Here is a 15,843-nt window from a genome sequence, read left to right on the forward strand (position 1 = left end):
CTGTGTGGCCTAGTGGGTAGGATATCTGGTTTTCACCCAGACGGCCCGTATTCGGTTCACGGCACCGGAACTTATTATCATCAACTTATTTAAACATTTTACTATGTTCTGACAATTCTTTCCATACTGTATTTGGTTCCAATCGGCTACTTAGGCTGTGTTGAGTCCGCACAGTAATTTATATTGATATCTAAAATGCAAATTTTGTATGGGAGTCTTTTAAGTCTCAAATTGTGTATACAATAATTGTGACCTATTATAACTTTACGTTAAAATCAAGTTCTCAATCGCAAATTCAATAGGATTGTTTGAGAGAGTCGCAGTAAAATATGTCAAAAACGATTTCTATTATGGAGTTTACATAGTTCCGTAGCCATCATAAGTTGATGCAGGACCGTTGATACCGCGTGAAAAAGGTTGATAAAAGACGTACGTGGGACTACAGCATCTAAAATGGTTCTATATGCCTGTCAGTGTCTCTGGTGTGGTCCAGTGGTTAGGATTTCTGGTTTTCACCCAAACGGCCAGGGTTCGATTCCCGGCACCGTAAAACATTTTTTACAATTCATAAAGACATTTTACTTTGTTCTGGCAATAATTTCTATATAATGTTTCGTTAAAGCTGGCTAATTAGACTGTGTTAATTCGCACAGTTATTCACACTGATATTAAAAAAGACTATTTGTCTAGTAGTCTTATTAGTAACAATTTCTGTGTGCAGTGATTGTTACCGATTATATTTTTTTATACTAGAGATCAAGTTCTCAGGAAAATATCTTTTTTAATTGGAAAGCGTTATTAACGCAATTGAAAATTAATGTATTTCAGCTCGTGGAGACGCCTGTAGTCTTTGGGACTTCTTCCTACTCACAGACATTATGTTTTGTTTTTCACAGTGTAAATAAATAAGAAAATTTAGAAAGATGGTCCCTGATATTAGCATTGGGCTATCGTCGATACGTACCATTAAATGCCATTATAAATAAATACACTTGAATTCAATTTTTTTTTTGAGAGAGTCGCAGTGAAATATTTCCAAAATGATTTCTTATGGACCTGCCGTACCTCCGAATAGGGACAATCATACGACGATGTAAGACAGTAATTACCGTGTGAAAATGTTGATTATAGATTCAGTAAGTGTTTTGCTCTTGTTGTGGGTCATAGCGCACATACAGGAGGTTTTGGTACTAGGGTTAATATAGTATTTTTATTCTAAATATATATTGAGTAATTATTCAAAATGTGTTTTATTTGTCGCTTTATTTTGTTATTTTCTTTTAACTTTGGCACACGTTTAGTTATCAACTGTACAGTACCAGATGTGTATCACTTTGTATTTTATTATATTTAATATTGGGCATTAAAATAGATTGCTCGCCGTTCAATGCTCTGATGTACAAACATTGCTTGTTAATACGGAAAGCCATTTCACCAAAGACGGTCTGTTCTCTGATGTACATCAATTGTTAAGAAAATCGTATATATCATGCCTTCGTGTCAGACACATACCGTAATGATATTTGTAAAATTGGAAATAAATTGTAGCACATATTAATTTCTAATTAATTTGATGTTACATATTTGAATAAACATGTAGTGACATACACAATGTATAGGTTTATAACTCATGCACAATCTCAGACATTAAACGTCTTTAGTTGTCGAGTTATGAGCCTTGCTTTTCCCCTATTCCCCGCTCAATTAGTCCTGATGAAGCCCTTAAAGACGGTGGGTTATCGTGAACTAAACACTAAAACAGTGTGTACATGTCGTTCCCGAAATCATATCCGCTTTGTAAAGGGTTCGAAGAAAAAAGTTTCGATAATACAGTTTTACGAAATTATTGAAAATAGCTTAAACAAAAAGCAGATTATTTTTGGCTTTCACAGAAAGAAACTATTGGAGCAACACTGACCCCTATCAAAACGAACATACATAGTTGTTTATATAGTATATATGCCTTGTCTTGTTTGTGGAGTTTTGTGTTGTTCTTCCAAGTTTCTTGTTTTTGATATTTTGTTTTTGTGTTCTATGTCCTTGGCGTTTATCCTGTGCCATTAAACGGTGTTTATGTTTAAACTTTTGGCTTCTGTGCTTGTTTCACTTCAAGTTTTCAATTAAATGTACACCACCTGTCACTTTAAGCCAGGTTAAAAAGAAGGGTGCAGCAGGAAGGACTTGTAGTGGCTTGACAGTCTATATAAGTTTGAAAACCCCTTCGCAATCACCGCGTTCATTGTCTTGATTTTACTTTGTTAAATATAAGTGTGCTTTTTATACTTTTATGAACACATACAAATCTAGAACTGGCTGATACTCATTAGAAGAGTTTTTTTTTTAAATCCAATTAGCTTAAAATATTTCAATGTTCTATAGCCTAACTAACATTTTCAGTCTCATTTTTTGATAAATGTTTATAAAAGAGCTCTGTTTTTAACTGTTGCCGATATTATCATGGTAACATGAATTTATCATACATAGCACATGGTTTGTTTTAGTTTAACCCTATAAAACGCGAACGAGTTCGTTGAAAAACAACTCTCAACTTGAAACAGCCCTCTATAGGAATACACATTGTACTTACAAGTATTATATACATACAAGGACTTATTGTGATACAGAAAGGGGATGCACATATTTCATCGAAACAATACAATTTGTGCGTGCGCAAAACACGTCATAGTGTTCGCACTTCTAACAATAATGCAATGCAAAACACTATTCGCACATACTTGTCAAATGTCCAACTTTGTACGTTTACACTTGTAACCCTCACAGTATTCAAACAATGCATGAAAGCCCAACATATAAGCAAACAAGAGTTTCGTCAAGATGCTTTTGACTTTTTCCAGCTGCATTCTCCATCTGCCTTACAATCCAGATCATAGTTCGCACTGTGCTCTTTAAATCCCATCACGTCTTCATTCATTGGTGCGACGCTTGACTTCTTTGGGCTTCTTAATGCCTCGTTATGCGATGCTTGGTTATTCATGAAAGCGTCTCCGTTGCTTACAACACTGTGCCCAGACGTTCCCAAGTTCCGGTGAGAATTTTGCGGCGTTAACTCACGTTTCATCTTTAGATGACCAGGCCCCACCCAAGTTAATACTACCGGAAGTAATAAAAGAGCATGCGCGATTCCAAAAAGGAGAACGAAACACATGATTGTTGCAAACGTTTTAAATATATAGGATGTGGCGGCAAAAAGTATAACTACTCCACATAATGATGAAACCGCCCCATGGAATATTGGAGCACCGACTTCGTCTATAGCTTGTTCCACTCTAAGATTTTTGTCAACTCCTGGAGCTACTATATAACCGTGACATATATGTGCTGTGAAGTCTATAGAGAAACCAATACACATGATTAGTTGTACCATAGTGATGGCACTAAGTGCTATATCAACATAAAGCATATAGCCAAACACCCCAACCATTATCATTGTTACAGCAACGGTTACAAATATAATCAGAACTGGATGAGGCATAAGTAAACATGTCACAATAAACACTGCAGCTAATGCTATACCCACGGACTGTAGGGTCTGGCCAAGAACACTTACATACTGTTCAAAAACATCAAAGTATGGTGAGAATGCTAGACAGTTTATCTCAGCATTTTTGGCTATTTCTCGCGCTTTAAGCATCATTTTGCCTTCTTCTTGGCTGTCCACAAGAACCCTTGATAAAACGAAATATCTTGACGCAGTTATTTTCGTTCCACTTGAATCAATAACAACGTCGTTTTCGTACCGAACAAACTTAGGGTCAGTAATAAAGCTTCTGAAACCGTTTATAAAGTTTGTTTCGCTTGTTCCATCATAATACGCACTTGCCATGTAAACTGTAAGCCAGTTGGATTCAAAGGAGTCGTCAAAATAGTCATTCGCTTTGGCTGTGCTTAAAACATCATCTATTAATGCCTTTGTATTCGGATCAGTGTATGTATAAGTTTGAGTTGTCAAAAACGATATTGGATATTGACGTTTAAACTTTGTTTGGAGTAAATCCGAATATTTAAAGAAATATGAATCCTCCTGAACCAATTGGGTAAATTCCAGTCCCTGTTTTAGATAGACACATCCGTAAATTCCTGCTGCCAGATATCCAAGAAATAGCAAAATTATTAAGATTTTAAACGGTAACTTTAGCACAATCTTTGGAAACAACCACCTCGGAAATTTGTCAAGAAGACTTTCTGCCTCTTCTCTATTACTGGGTGGGGAACCACTACAGCAAATGATGTAGGGCCTTGATTTTCCTTTGCCCTCTAATCTCGGTTTTGTTTCAACGCGCCTACACGTCAAGAAATGCCGGCTTGCTGCCACGCGTCGTTCATTGAGTGAAAGAGCCGCGGCGACAATGGTGATGTTGTTTAAGTAGCAGAATACAACCGCGACGCCTGGAAATACCAAGGGAAACTATGACAACATTCGTGAAGGAAGTCAACTTATGAAGTTGTGAAAAATTAGTTCGTCAATGAAGCGTATTGCTATGATAGTGCAAACGGCATATCTACTAATTAACAGAAAACGAACTAATGCGGCTTTGTTTCAATAATTAAAATATAGTTATTTAAAAATACACTTTAGAGATATGATTCCTGTTTAACAGCTGTTGAATTGTATCACTTCTCTTTCCTTGCATAAACATCGCACCCGACCTGCAGTTTCGGGCTGTATGGACTTTCCACAATCAACTCGAAGTAATACAAACACTACAGATCAACCGATTTTCAAATGTATTTCCCATGTATAACGTACCAGTATAGGCACAGAAATTCCTGACAGCTATAAAGCTAGACCCTACACCAGACATAAAGGCAATAAGGTCAGTGAGGGATGAAATTGTGATGCTGACACACGAGGTCTGCAGTGTTGCCGCCATTTTGTCTTCAACAGTGTCTTTCCCTTCCGCTCCCGCCAGAGCCGATAACAACAAAAACATGTCGTCAATACCAATGCCTAGAAGCAAAGTTGCAGAATGTTATAAACTACATAGTACAATGGAAACACTGGAAACTACAGGATCGAGTCCAGCAGTAAAACAATTAAGTAGCGAATTTCAAAGCATGGGAGTAGCACCAGAATTGATGAGAGAACATGCTCCGTAGCGACTGTGTTATTGCAAGATGCGCTTAGGTCAGTGTTCTTTCCGCACTATATCTTTGGTGAAAATAAAAAGAGGAAACATGGAATGTGAAAAGTCATTTTTGGACTTAAAAAATACCATTTTTGAAAGCATGTTCAGGCCAGGGCCTATTATACCTACGTTCAGCTACGCCAATGCATATGTTATATTCTGTGAAAAAAAAAATACCGCTTAAGCAGTTTCATACTGAGGAATGTAAACTAAGGGGTTCTTTATGCTTATGTATGTAATGCCACTAAGAGTTTTTTTCGTTACGACCCTCGATATGCATGGGGGCGTGGGACTGTTATTGCACCTTTTAATTTCAATAAACAGTCTCAATTATAGAGAGACTGGCATTAAATAAGATAACAGCAGATTAGCTTATTCCTCTAGTTTAAAATGCATTATTTATTATAATTCTCACCGATAATAAGAAAAGGGACTGTCCCGACAATACTGACAAACTCCAATCCGATGGCCGAACAGAGTCCAAAACTGGCAAGAATAGCAAGAGCCGCTGCGGATATACCAGCCAACCCCAGCATAGCTCGTTGACTCACTACGTCCCTTAAATATAAATACAATAACTAAATGTTATAGATTATCAAAGTCTGAAGTATTTTGTCTCCGATTATATTGTGTTCTTGAATGAACTTCGGACTCCACACACTTTGACCAGCGCAATTGCGTCATATCTCGATAATGACATCAAGCGCGCAATTCATTCCTTAATTAAATATCAACATCTTAGATGTATGATTATGGGTCTGTTATCACACAGTAAACATATTTTTGGAAGGGAAGAAAACTCAAAAGGTGGCTGCTTCTGAAGCTCCTTTCGAATAAGTTTACAATCACCCTTTAATAATGGGTGTTTAGTAGTTTGCATACTATTACTACATTAACAATAATTCATTAGAAAATACTTATTGACATCCAAGTAAACAGGGTAATTGAATGTTCCGAATATCCGTGTAAAAATGCCTTCAGCATGGCTTGAATGAAATTCAAGACTTCTGGACCCATTATTACGATCAGTCTCAAATGGGAGTATAGAATCAGACTCAGAAAATAATCTTTATACAATTTAAACAAATATACTTTTTCCATTCCTTTCACAAAATATGTACAATATTAAATAGAATATTTTATTATCAATTTTCAACTAGAAGGAATGTAACAATGAAGTATATGAAGATTTGCTGTTTTGCCACATGCGTCTCAGTTTTAGACTGTTCGTAAGCATGGCTCTTGGACCCATGAAGTATATAATATAAATGTGTACCTTATAGATAACGTTGCCAGACAGGCATAGATGACCATACGAAGGATGGTGATAGCAAACCATTTGATATCACCAAGAACATTTTTGTGTAATTCTTCATCAATTGACGTGTGGTGACCGTAGGCAATGTCCAGCTTATCGGAGTTGTACGCCTCCATGCGATCAACAAAAGCATCCATCTGAAGATGTGTGATGTTTTAAAAGAATGTTGAATGGAATTCAATCTTTGTAAAAATAATACCTTTTTATACTTTCGGACAAATGAATCTTTGTAGCTTATCGGATTGCTCGATATAATTTACGGACATATACATTGAATGAAGTCAATGATGGCATAATATTGTTTGAGGTTGCATATTGAACGCAGGCCTCCATTTTGAAATTTGTCCTTAAATTTCGGAATCTAAAATCAATTAACAATGACCTTGAGGATGCTGAGTTATTAACGTTAAATCAATTGTGAAGTAGGTTATAAAGACCAGCGGCCCAGAATACATAGCATACACCATACAGATATGAGAAGTTGGGTTAGGGGAATGCATTCATACAAGCATATCATATATATGTATTAAGTAAATTACGTCCCTTTAACTATATATATATATATATGTTCAGAAGAAAGATGGTTTGCGTAATGAATTAATTTGTTAAATGTTTCGGAATGGTTTTATTTCGTGGTATTATTATTATTTTCAAATCAGCTTATTTATTATATGAACATGAACATTAACAACATGCTATCTTACGTTTAAAAAGTGTTTATAGTAGACGATTACGATCAACATTTAAGAAAGTTAGACATGTCTGTAAAGAAAACATCGACTTGAATTGTTAATAAATTTGTTTAAAAAGTATTTTCCTAATATTTATAACCCAAGTATTTTGTCCGACTTCATCTTAAGCCTTAAGCATTATTAAAAGTAAGGAAACCTAGTATTGGGGAGTCGTAACAGTTTGCAAAACTATCGCATACAATAAGAAAAAAAGAGATAATTGCAATCTTTCACAGTCTCCAAAACCTATACATGTAAAAGTAGCTTTACTTACAAAAAGATGCGTTCTACAAAAATATTTTTGTATATATTTAATATTAGGACTAAATTCATAACCCAAGATCTAGGACTCATAACAAAATATTCGTTTAATTTTAGTGTCAAATATTTTGAACAATTCTATTGTTGGAGGAACAAAAGGTTTTTGATAATGTTTAATGGTAAAACACTTATTGAGCTTGAGCTGCCAAGTAATCTTTATCTTGTGTCAACGACATTCGTGGACTAAACAGAAGCCACATGTCTTTATAAACAGACGGTTCACCGTTTCTATATACAATTATTTCGGTATTATGATGGTTGACCTCCATACCTCTATTTAATCAGAAGTTCTCTACTATAAATAAAGCTGTTTCTGCAATATAAGGTATTACATCTGCAAACATCGAACATATGGTATTGCATTGTTTATGAAGATCACATACGCACAGTTCGTCCTTAAACGGAAAGATTACTGTTTAATAAAGGGAACACCATTTGTGTATCTTGACTTATCCCCTGTCTTGCACCTATAGTTAATGTATAAGTTACACCATCTGGTGTCTTAACACATGATTTTGATTAAAAATTCAACTTTGGTTAAATTTGTCAAAAGCCTAACCAAAATCTACGTATACACGGTAAAAAGTTGCCCTCTTTATGAAAAGATATTTCTGTACCATGGCTTGTAGACAAACCATATACTAGTAGTAACCGAATGTCGATTTGCTACAACGAATTCAAGCTTGACATTAAGCGATTTGCAGTCGTCAGCCCAACTATAAAGTATTTTTATGAATTAAACTCGAATAGTATTTATATATATCCCTCGGTAATTTCCTGGTTCAATAGTAGGTCCAGATTTGTAAACATAACACTTTATACTTTGTCCTCAAAAGTCCGGAACACAATCAAACTTTGAAGACTTACAATTATTGTCCTATATCGGAACTAGTATATTTTGTAAAAATCAGACAGGATTCTATCCAATCCAAAGCTATTATAATTTTCAAGCGCAGGAAAATATGAAACAATACACTGGTATAAAACCTTAAATGTGGCATTAAAAATTCTTCGACAATTTACTGCCATCTTTAGTGGCTTTCACATGTGCTAATGAGTGATGGAATGCACCATTAAAGTCTTAATAAAACCGAAACTATTATTCCATTACCTCAAATCGAGGGGTGAAAGCGAAAAGGTTCCATCTTCTTCTTTATTTAATGTCACTTAGAACCTTTTCGCATTCAACCCTCGAAATGCATTTTGAGAATCGAAGGACCTTTCTCCTAAACTTACTCGTGTGCAAAACTATTACAATTGCTAAGACATTCTATTTTTTAACATTTCAGGTGAATGGAGAACTTGTTCAATGTTCACAGATCTTATACTTACCCATTTCATAACGTTATCGTCAGAGGCATCTTTACGAAGCTCATAGTTAAGATGTATGTACTCCATTTGCGTCAAGAATCCATTGGCATCCGTGGTTGCAGACTCTGAAAAAAAAACGATGTAAATCATAAGTATAATATAAAAAAAATGGTTATCATGATGAAACTGTCATTCAAGAGCATGCCATTATAACGTCGCAACGTGATAACGTATATGAAGACTTACTGTCTACATTCAAATTGTAATACACGTTTCCGACTATGGATGAAACAAAGACCGGAAATGTCACATTGCCAGCATCGACGGCAGCGAGGAATTCGTTATTCCAGAAAATGGAGCCATCCACGGCACAGATACCATACGCACGGGCACATATGTCATTGTACTGAAAAGAACAATACACTGAAATAAGTCGTATTTGAACCTTTGAAAGAAAACAAACAATATATATGGAAAATTCTCGCTTTTTATGTGAAAAAATACTACCATGTTTTCTTTGTTCCAGCTCCGATGATGAGTTCCAACCATATTATGATGAAATGTGTCTTCCCTCAAAATATATTAATGCACAGTATCTTACGTAATTTGCTGTTAATGCATTGCGATTAATGAACTTTCATCAGTATATTGGAAAGATATAGCTTTAAAATATTAAATGGATACAATAATATTATCAATAAGCTTACGATCAATTATCTAATTTTCAGTTAAGTATTTAGCAAGTGCCAATAGTTAACGAGTGTCAACAGCTAGCGAGTAGCAATAGTTAGTAAGTGTCACAATCAATTTCAATATAAAATCAAAATAAAATCAACTTTGCGCAAACTGACCAATAAAGCTCCTAGTTTCAAAACAGATATTGTAACTACTCAGAAAAACTAATATGAAAAATTGTCGTATTGTATGTGTTTTGCTAAGATGTCCACCATACTTTAGTGCTAACACGCTTACAAATGTTAAAAAAGGAATAATACAAATACCGTGACAATGGTTCCATCGTCGGCTGTAGCAGTCATTGTTTGCAAAAAGGTGTTAAAGTCTTTGACTGCTTCAAGAGACGTTCTAGTAAGAAGGTTCCCCGATTTTGCCCGAACAATTACGCGAGCCCAGCGGTTGTCGAAATGCACGTCATATAGTGGGTGGTAGTTGCTCCCAGTTAGATCGGGAAATGTGTTCTCAATTAAAATCTGGTCCTTCTTTGACTGAGAATCTGAATGGTTTATTGAAAAAAAAATCATTCTTACATTTATTTCCTTGTACAGGGTGTGCATTTAGAGTAAGTGGAATAACGGAGATCGAGTATTATTTACATTTTCCTCTGTTTTATTTCCACAGATAGCTTGAGCCGACACTAGTTTGTAAAACTACACACCACCTTCAGTATGATTTATTAAGTAAAAGTTACTTAAATTACTAATGCAAATGTTCAATCAAAAGTATCTTTTCTATGGTAATCATATATTCATTGAAAAAGATCGAAAGAGCCATCTTAATTGTGAATCATGAAAAACGGTTTGTTTATGTAAGAAGGATTCATACCAAAAGCAGGTTTAGACCCTTTGACTACTTCCCACGGTTTTCTATGCAAATGACCGATAAAACAACAATCTTTACAACTGTACAATGGTCTGACATTAGAATCCTGTACGCTCAAGTTTGTTTTTCTTTTACAGAAATCGGGGCTTGGTCATGATTTGGACAAAGTCGGTAAAGACCCGCGAGCCAAAATGTTGCGTCAAGATGATACAAAAGGCCAAGGTCTTGTGATTTCAGGCCAGAAAGCTTCGAAATCAGTTTTTATATATTGATCTAGCATGCAAATGTAATTAAAAACTGGAAAAGTCGTTTAAAGCACTTATAGAAGACGGAAGGCAGACAACAGACGATCACGATAGCTCGGCAGGAGCATAATCAGGTTAGATGAAACAACACCATAAAGCAAAGGTTTGCGTTACCTTGGGGTAGATAGACATGTTCTGCGTCGATGTCGATTTGAAATCTGACCATGCCTATTCCAAGCGCGAGGTTTACCGCAACAGCAATAATAAGGACTTTCCAAGGGTGGCCGGCAACAAAACGGCCATACCGGGCAAACACCGAGCCGATCTTTTTCTCAACAAACTCGTATAGGAAGTTTACTTGTGGCATCTTTTGGTTTGATAACTTTTAACATTTGAAAACGTCGTCGCTGCAAAAACTCCTCCTGATTTGCGCATTTCGAATATGTCCTTAACGAAGCCAACGTCTCATCTTATTGGGGACCTAAAATTGATACAATTAGTTTAGGTTAGATGCCAAACATGGAACAGAAATACGTTGTTTTATAAGTTATCAGTAACTTTCCATCTAGTTGAGTACAATTTAATGTTTAGCTTTAGCATGTTAACAATAGCTCGTAAGGCAACGTTTGACCTTAACTGTATCTGTTTTTTATAACTGTATCTGTTTTTTATTGGAATATATAAAGACTGATCCTTCACATTCAAATAGATAACATCACACCTAAAATGTAGATGAAGTAATGAACGCAGGTGTTTTCGTACGTTATACTGACTGGTCTTTGAAAATCATGTTAACATTTCTGTATAAATTATTGTAATAATCAATGGTGCGCAAGCTAATGCATTAACACACAAACTATATTGTTTCTTTAAACAGCATTCATTTAATCGTTTCTAAACTGAATTCACATGCAAATAGGAAACTTTAAACTTTCGTAATAAAACTCAAATATGATCTTTTGAAACTGAATTCACGTGGAAGTTATTTGTAATTTGCATGCCATTACACAAAGAAAATTCCGCCATTAAAAGTACAAAATACAAATGGAAATTCCGAATAAATTTCATCCATGCTCTTTTTGATGTGGGGGGTGTTGCTGAAATATACTCCGTCTTAATCATTATTTGTTTTCTTTAAATGTATTGCACATTTATGAAAATGAAACAGGTAAAACTCATCTGCCCAAAATTAAATTCTAAGTATTATGACCACGCCTTAAACTCTGGTTATATGAATAATATTATGTTTCTCTACATAACAAATATTTTGAAGCATAAAATAAAAGTCCCGCTAGATTATAATTAATCTTCATTCAATACATAATTAAATATTGCTTAAGAATCTAAAAACATGTCCAACTAACCTGATTAAAGAGTGAACCATCTAGATACGTCTTGTAGAACCACGCCCTTTCTTCTTTAGAAGGCAACCATAGAAACGGAGCAAATCGCTGCTCTGTACAAAATCAATTTCATCTCTGTGAAGATCATTATGTAAAATAATAGAAGAAATGTTAGTGATCATATCTAATCACCATTGAATGCACGCTATTATATATATATCAATGAGTTGCACAAACAATAATAACAACAATATATATATATATATATATAACATGTTTTAAACACGTCATCAATATATATGAACATATTTGTTGCGCAGGAAAATGTACTATTCAAGTGATATGTAAATGAAACAATTATTTCCTTACAAACTGTAATCAATTTATGATAATAGAGATAAACTAGCATGCATGTTTATCTTAAAATAATTGCCTATTCATTAGGAGCAATGTCGTAAACATACAGAAATCTTGTTAATTAAATCAATGATAATTTATAGAAAACAAGTGCCATGTGTTTTTGGCAATGCTCGTTTACAAATTCTAATTCGTCTTTAGTTATGGGCTTTGATTGTTATTTAAAGTAAAATTGAACTTGCTTATATTTTTTTCTCGAATCGTTGAATAACATACACATGACATGTACTACGATGATGATAACGCGACAGTACGATGGCGAAAACCCGACAGTATACCGCATTATCATCATCGTACTGTCGTATTATCGCGTTTTCGTTATCGTACTGTCGCGTTATTATCATCGTAACGTCGCGATTTCGTTACTGTAGTTTCGTGATTTCGCGTTTTCATCATTGTACTATCGAGTATCGCGTTTCAGAACAACAAAATCACAGGCGATGGTCCTAACGGAATTCCGTACGTTTTCGCCCTTACCAATTTATTCGCCCACCCTGTAAAACATTTGTATAGCATTTAATTAGGTATGTTGTTCATACAAATCATAGTTTGCGTTAGAATGAAGCAACAGGAAAACTAATGACATTTTCTGAAAATGAGCAATTTATTACCAATATTGAATTTTAGAAAATAGAAATAAACAAGATATTTTATTGTCAGTCAGGAACATTTTTTTAGATTTCGTTTTATAAATAAATAAACTGTTTTTCTTTTCACATAAGATAGTCCTAATACATTCATACTATTTAATATATGCACCAACGAAGATTTGACTGTGTGTTTATTGAAATTATATCCACTCGAGTATATTTTATATGTCAGCTTATTAATATGTATCATGATGGAAATATTCTGAAACAACGTGTCCATGCAACTATATACATGTACGTAGATCACTTTTTCTTTTTTGACTGCTTTTCATCGCGTTTCATGTTCACAAATTGTAGAAATAATAGAACGAAAACACTTACCTTTTGAGATATATCCTTTATATGTGTTTACACGAATCCACAAGACAAGCTTATAAAGGAATATGTTAATATCAAGGAAATTATCTTCTTTAATGCGTATTTTACCGCCTAACCTACCTGTTTATATTACATTATTGTTTTCCATTTAACGTATACTAATAGAGCAAAGTAACAGACACATACCCGATACAGGTACTTCCTGTTTTCCCCTTTGAGTAAACAAGAAAGCAAATGCACGTATCCTCGTAATGAAGTTATCCAATACTTTAAATGTTGAATGTTCAGTAACCGTGCAGTATCCATTCATTACTATATATATGCATACCAATGCTTACAGTGACGGAGTATAATATTTCAATTCTTTCAATGTGCCTTTATAAATATGCATGGACTGGTATGCACATAAAATGCCAATCAATGTAAGCATGTATTTATCAAGTGGGATGTGAGCAGACGACATTTGTTGATACTCCCGCAAGGAAAATTACGGAATGCCGTTAGGGCCATCGCCTATGAATGTGTTGATCTGAAACGCGATACTCTATAGAACGCTGGTGAAAACGCGAAATCACGAAACTACGATGGTGAAAACGCGACAGTACGATGATGAAAACGCGACAGTACGATAACGAAGTCAACGAAGATGGCCAAGCGTCTATATTCTCTGTGTGCCTGCCATTTTGATAAATTTCAAAACTGTAACCATTCCCACTCCCCCAAGACATTCATGTTACTAAACAAAACTTGCTTATAGTATTGTTTTGTTTGCTTTCCGGTGATTAATAGAGATTTATCAATGAAGTAAAAATTTTAATTTCTGTTTGAATCGTTTTGGCGCGTTTTCTAAAAAAAAACTACAGCTATGCCATTATATCCTTTTAAGCATATTATAATAAAAAAGCAAATTCATTGTTCTAGTGAAAGATCTAAAAAAACACCTCGTGAACACCAAACATATTTCATTGCCACTCGTGAAAAATAGCTCTTGGTGCTAACGAGGTGAAATATATAACGATCTTACACTGATTACAATTATCCTCATTATAATATTAGGTTATTGCACACATTCAGGAAGATATCAGCCAGCAGTGTAACAGCTAGCAGCTTTTGCTGCTGGCAGCTAGCCCTTATGCAGCTATGCTGCTTACTATTCAGTGATCAGTAACAGATTTTAGACATCATATTCTACAGCATGTTTCTATCGGATGTGTATATAACCTTTTTCAAAAGATAGAGCTGTTAATTTATAAAACAATTGACCAGTGAAAAGGAAAAACAATTAGAAGAGAAAAACACTATTCATTAGACGAAGGAATTATATATTTTTTATATTAAATAAGCACTTAAGTATTTCAATATTTTCAAGGCTGAACTCTGTGGCGCATTTATTCCTTTAAAATAGTTTAGTATAACATAACCTTTCACTGGAATTTACGCAGTATTGGTGATTGGAATTTCCAAGCCAACGCAAAATATTTCCAAGCAGCATTGTGTTGTTGATTTTTCAATATTGTGCACTCGGACGTAAATTTTCGGGTTAAGAGTAAACTCTTTTTTCTTTAACCTTCTTCTCTCATATGTAATCAATATTTTAACTCGTAACTGAACGATTTCTTATATTTCACAAAGAATCATTCCGATGCGGTGACATACATTCAGTTTCACTGCGTAATTTCCTATGATTGATTCGAAAAATAATAGATAGCCTCGAGGCATCTTCTACTCTAAGATGTCATTGTCCGTCCGTCTTTTCACGAAACGTCTGCAATCAGCCTGTTATCAAGGCATGTTTCGAATCATAAATCATGAATATGTTCCAAGAAACAAAACTTCTTGGATGGCGTAGGTGGTAGAACTCTTATTCCATCCGCTAAACTAAAGTCAATGTTGCAGGCCTCGTACCTAATTTCTGAACTTAATGTAGATATTTCAATTTTAGACATAGCCAGTACTTAACTTCTTGTGCAATATGAATTTAACTGTTGCTCATGCTTTATTTCAGTTTGCAACCTCTCTTCTAATGCGACTATAAATTAATTGCTAGGTTTTTATCCATAATTATTTTTTTTCTTTTACTACTACATTTTAAAAGAATCAAAGGGCAGTCTATGTCGCTTAATTTCGATTTATGACCGTAGTTTGTTTAAATGATGATAAGCTTCATCAAACACTTCGACAAACCTGTTTCCAAAATAAAGTTTTGACAGTGCTCCGTCAGACGGCCATTTGGTGAAAAGGTTTGTCGAGGAGTTTTAAGAAACTAAACTCTCAATCAAACTTTGGTATAAGACCGAAGGCGGGGCTCCGTTAGCGGCGTAGACTGTCTGACTATGTTTCATTTAAAATATTGAAGAAATAGTGAAGTTATCTTTGATTAAAGTCTTCATTCGAAGCAAAATGTTGACTTCCGACGTAGCAATTTATCACGTGGTATACACCCACTTGTTGCTCTCCCTACTCGTTTTCCCTTCCGGAAATCTTA

At 34.8% G+C, this 15,843-nt stretch overlaps 1 protein-coding gene across 7 annotated transcripts; it reads right to left on the reverse strand.

Moving 5' to 3' along the window:
- Positions 1–1,828: 1,828 nt before the first annotated feature.
- On the reverse strand, positions 1,829–13,754 carry LOC128218803 (patched domain-containing protein 3-like). Of its 7 annotated transcripts, none has more exons than XM_052926504.1 (10): positions 13,545–13,754; positions 11,995–12,086; positions 10,805–11,111; positions 9,830–10,059; positions 9,075–9,234; positions 8,850–8,953; positions 6,424–6,602; positions 5,563–5,705; positions 4,769–4,969; positions 1,829–4,407 (listed from the first exon to the last, which is right to left on the reverse strand). In XM_052926504.1, the coding sequence occupies exons 3-10, from the start codon at positions 10,995–10,997 to the stop codon at positions 2,831–2,833; spliced, it is 2,787 nt and encodes a 928-aa protein (XP_052782464.1). In that variant the 5' UTR covers positions 10,998–11,111; positions 11,995–12,086; positions 13,545–13,754; the 3' UTR covers positions 1,829–2,830. The 7 variants fall into 7 exon arrangements, with proteins under 7 accessions (XP_052782464.1, XP_052782462.1, XP_052782461.1 ...); XM_052926502.1 differs by having other exon boundaries at positions 11,995–12,108; XM_052926501.1 differs by lacking the exon at positions 13,545–13,754 and adding an exon at positions 13,362–13,538.
- Positions 13,755–15,843: the final 2,089 nt, after the last annotated feature.

Source organism: Mya arenaria, chromosome 15, assembly GCF_026914265.1.
Source record: "Mya arenaria isolate MELC-2E11 chromosome 15, ASM2691426v1".
NCBI lineage: Eukaryota > Metazoa > Mollusca > Bivalvia > Myida > Myidae > Mya > Mya arenaria.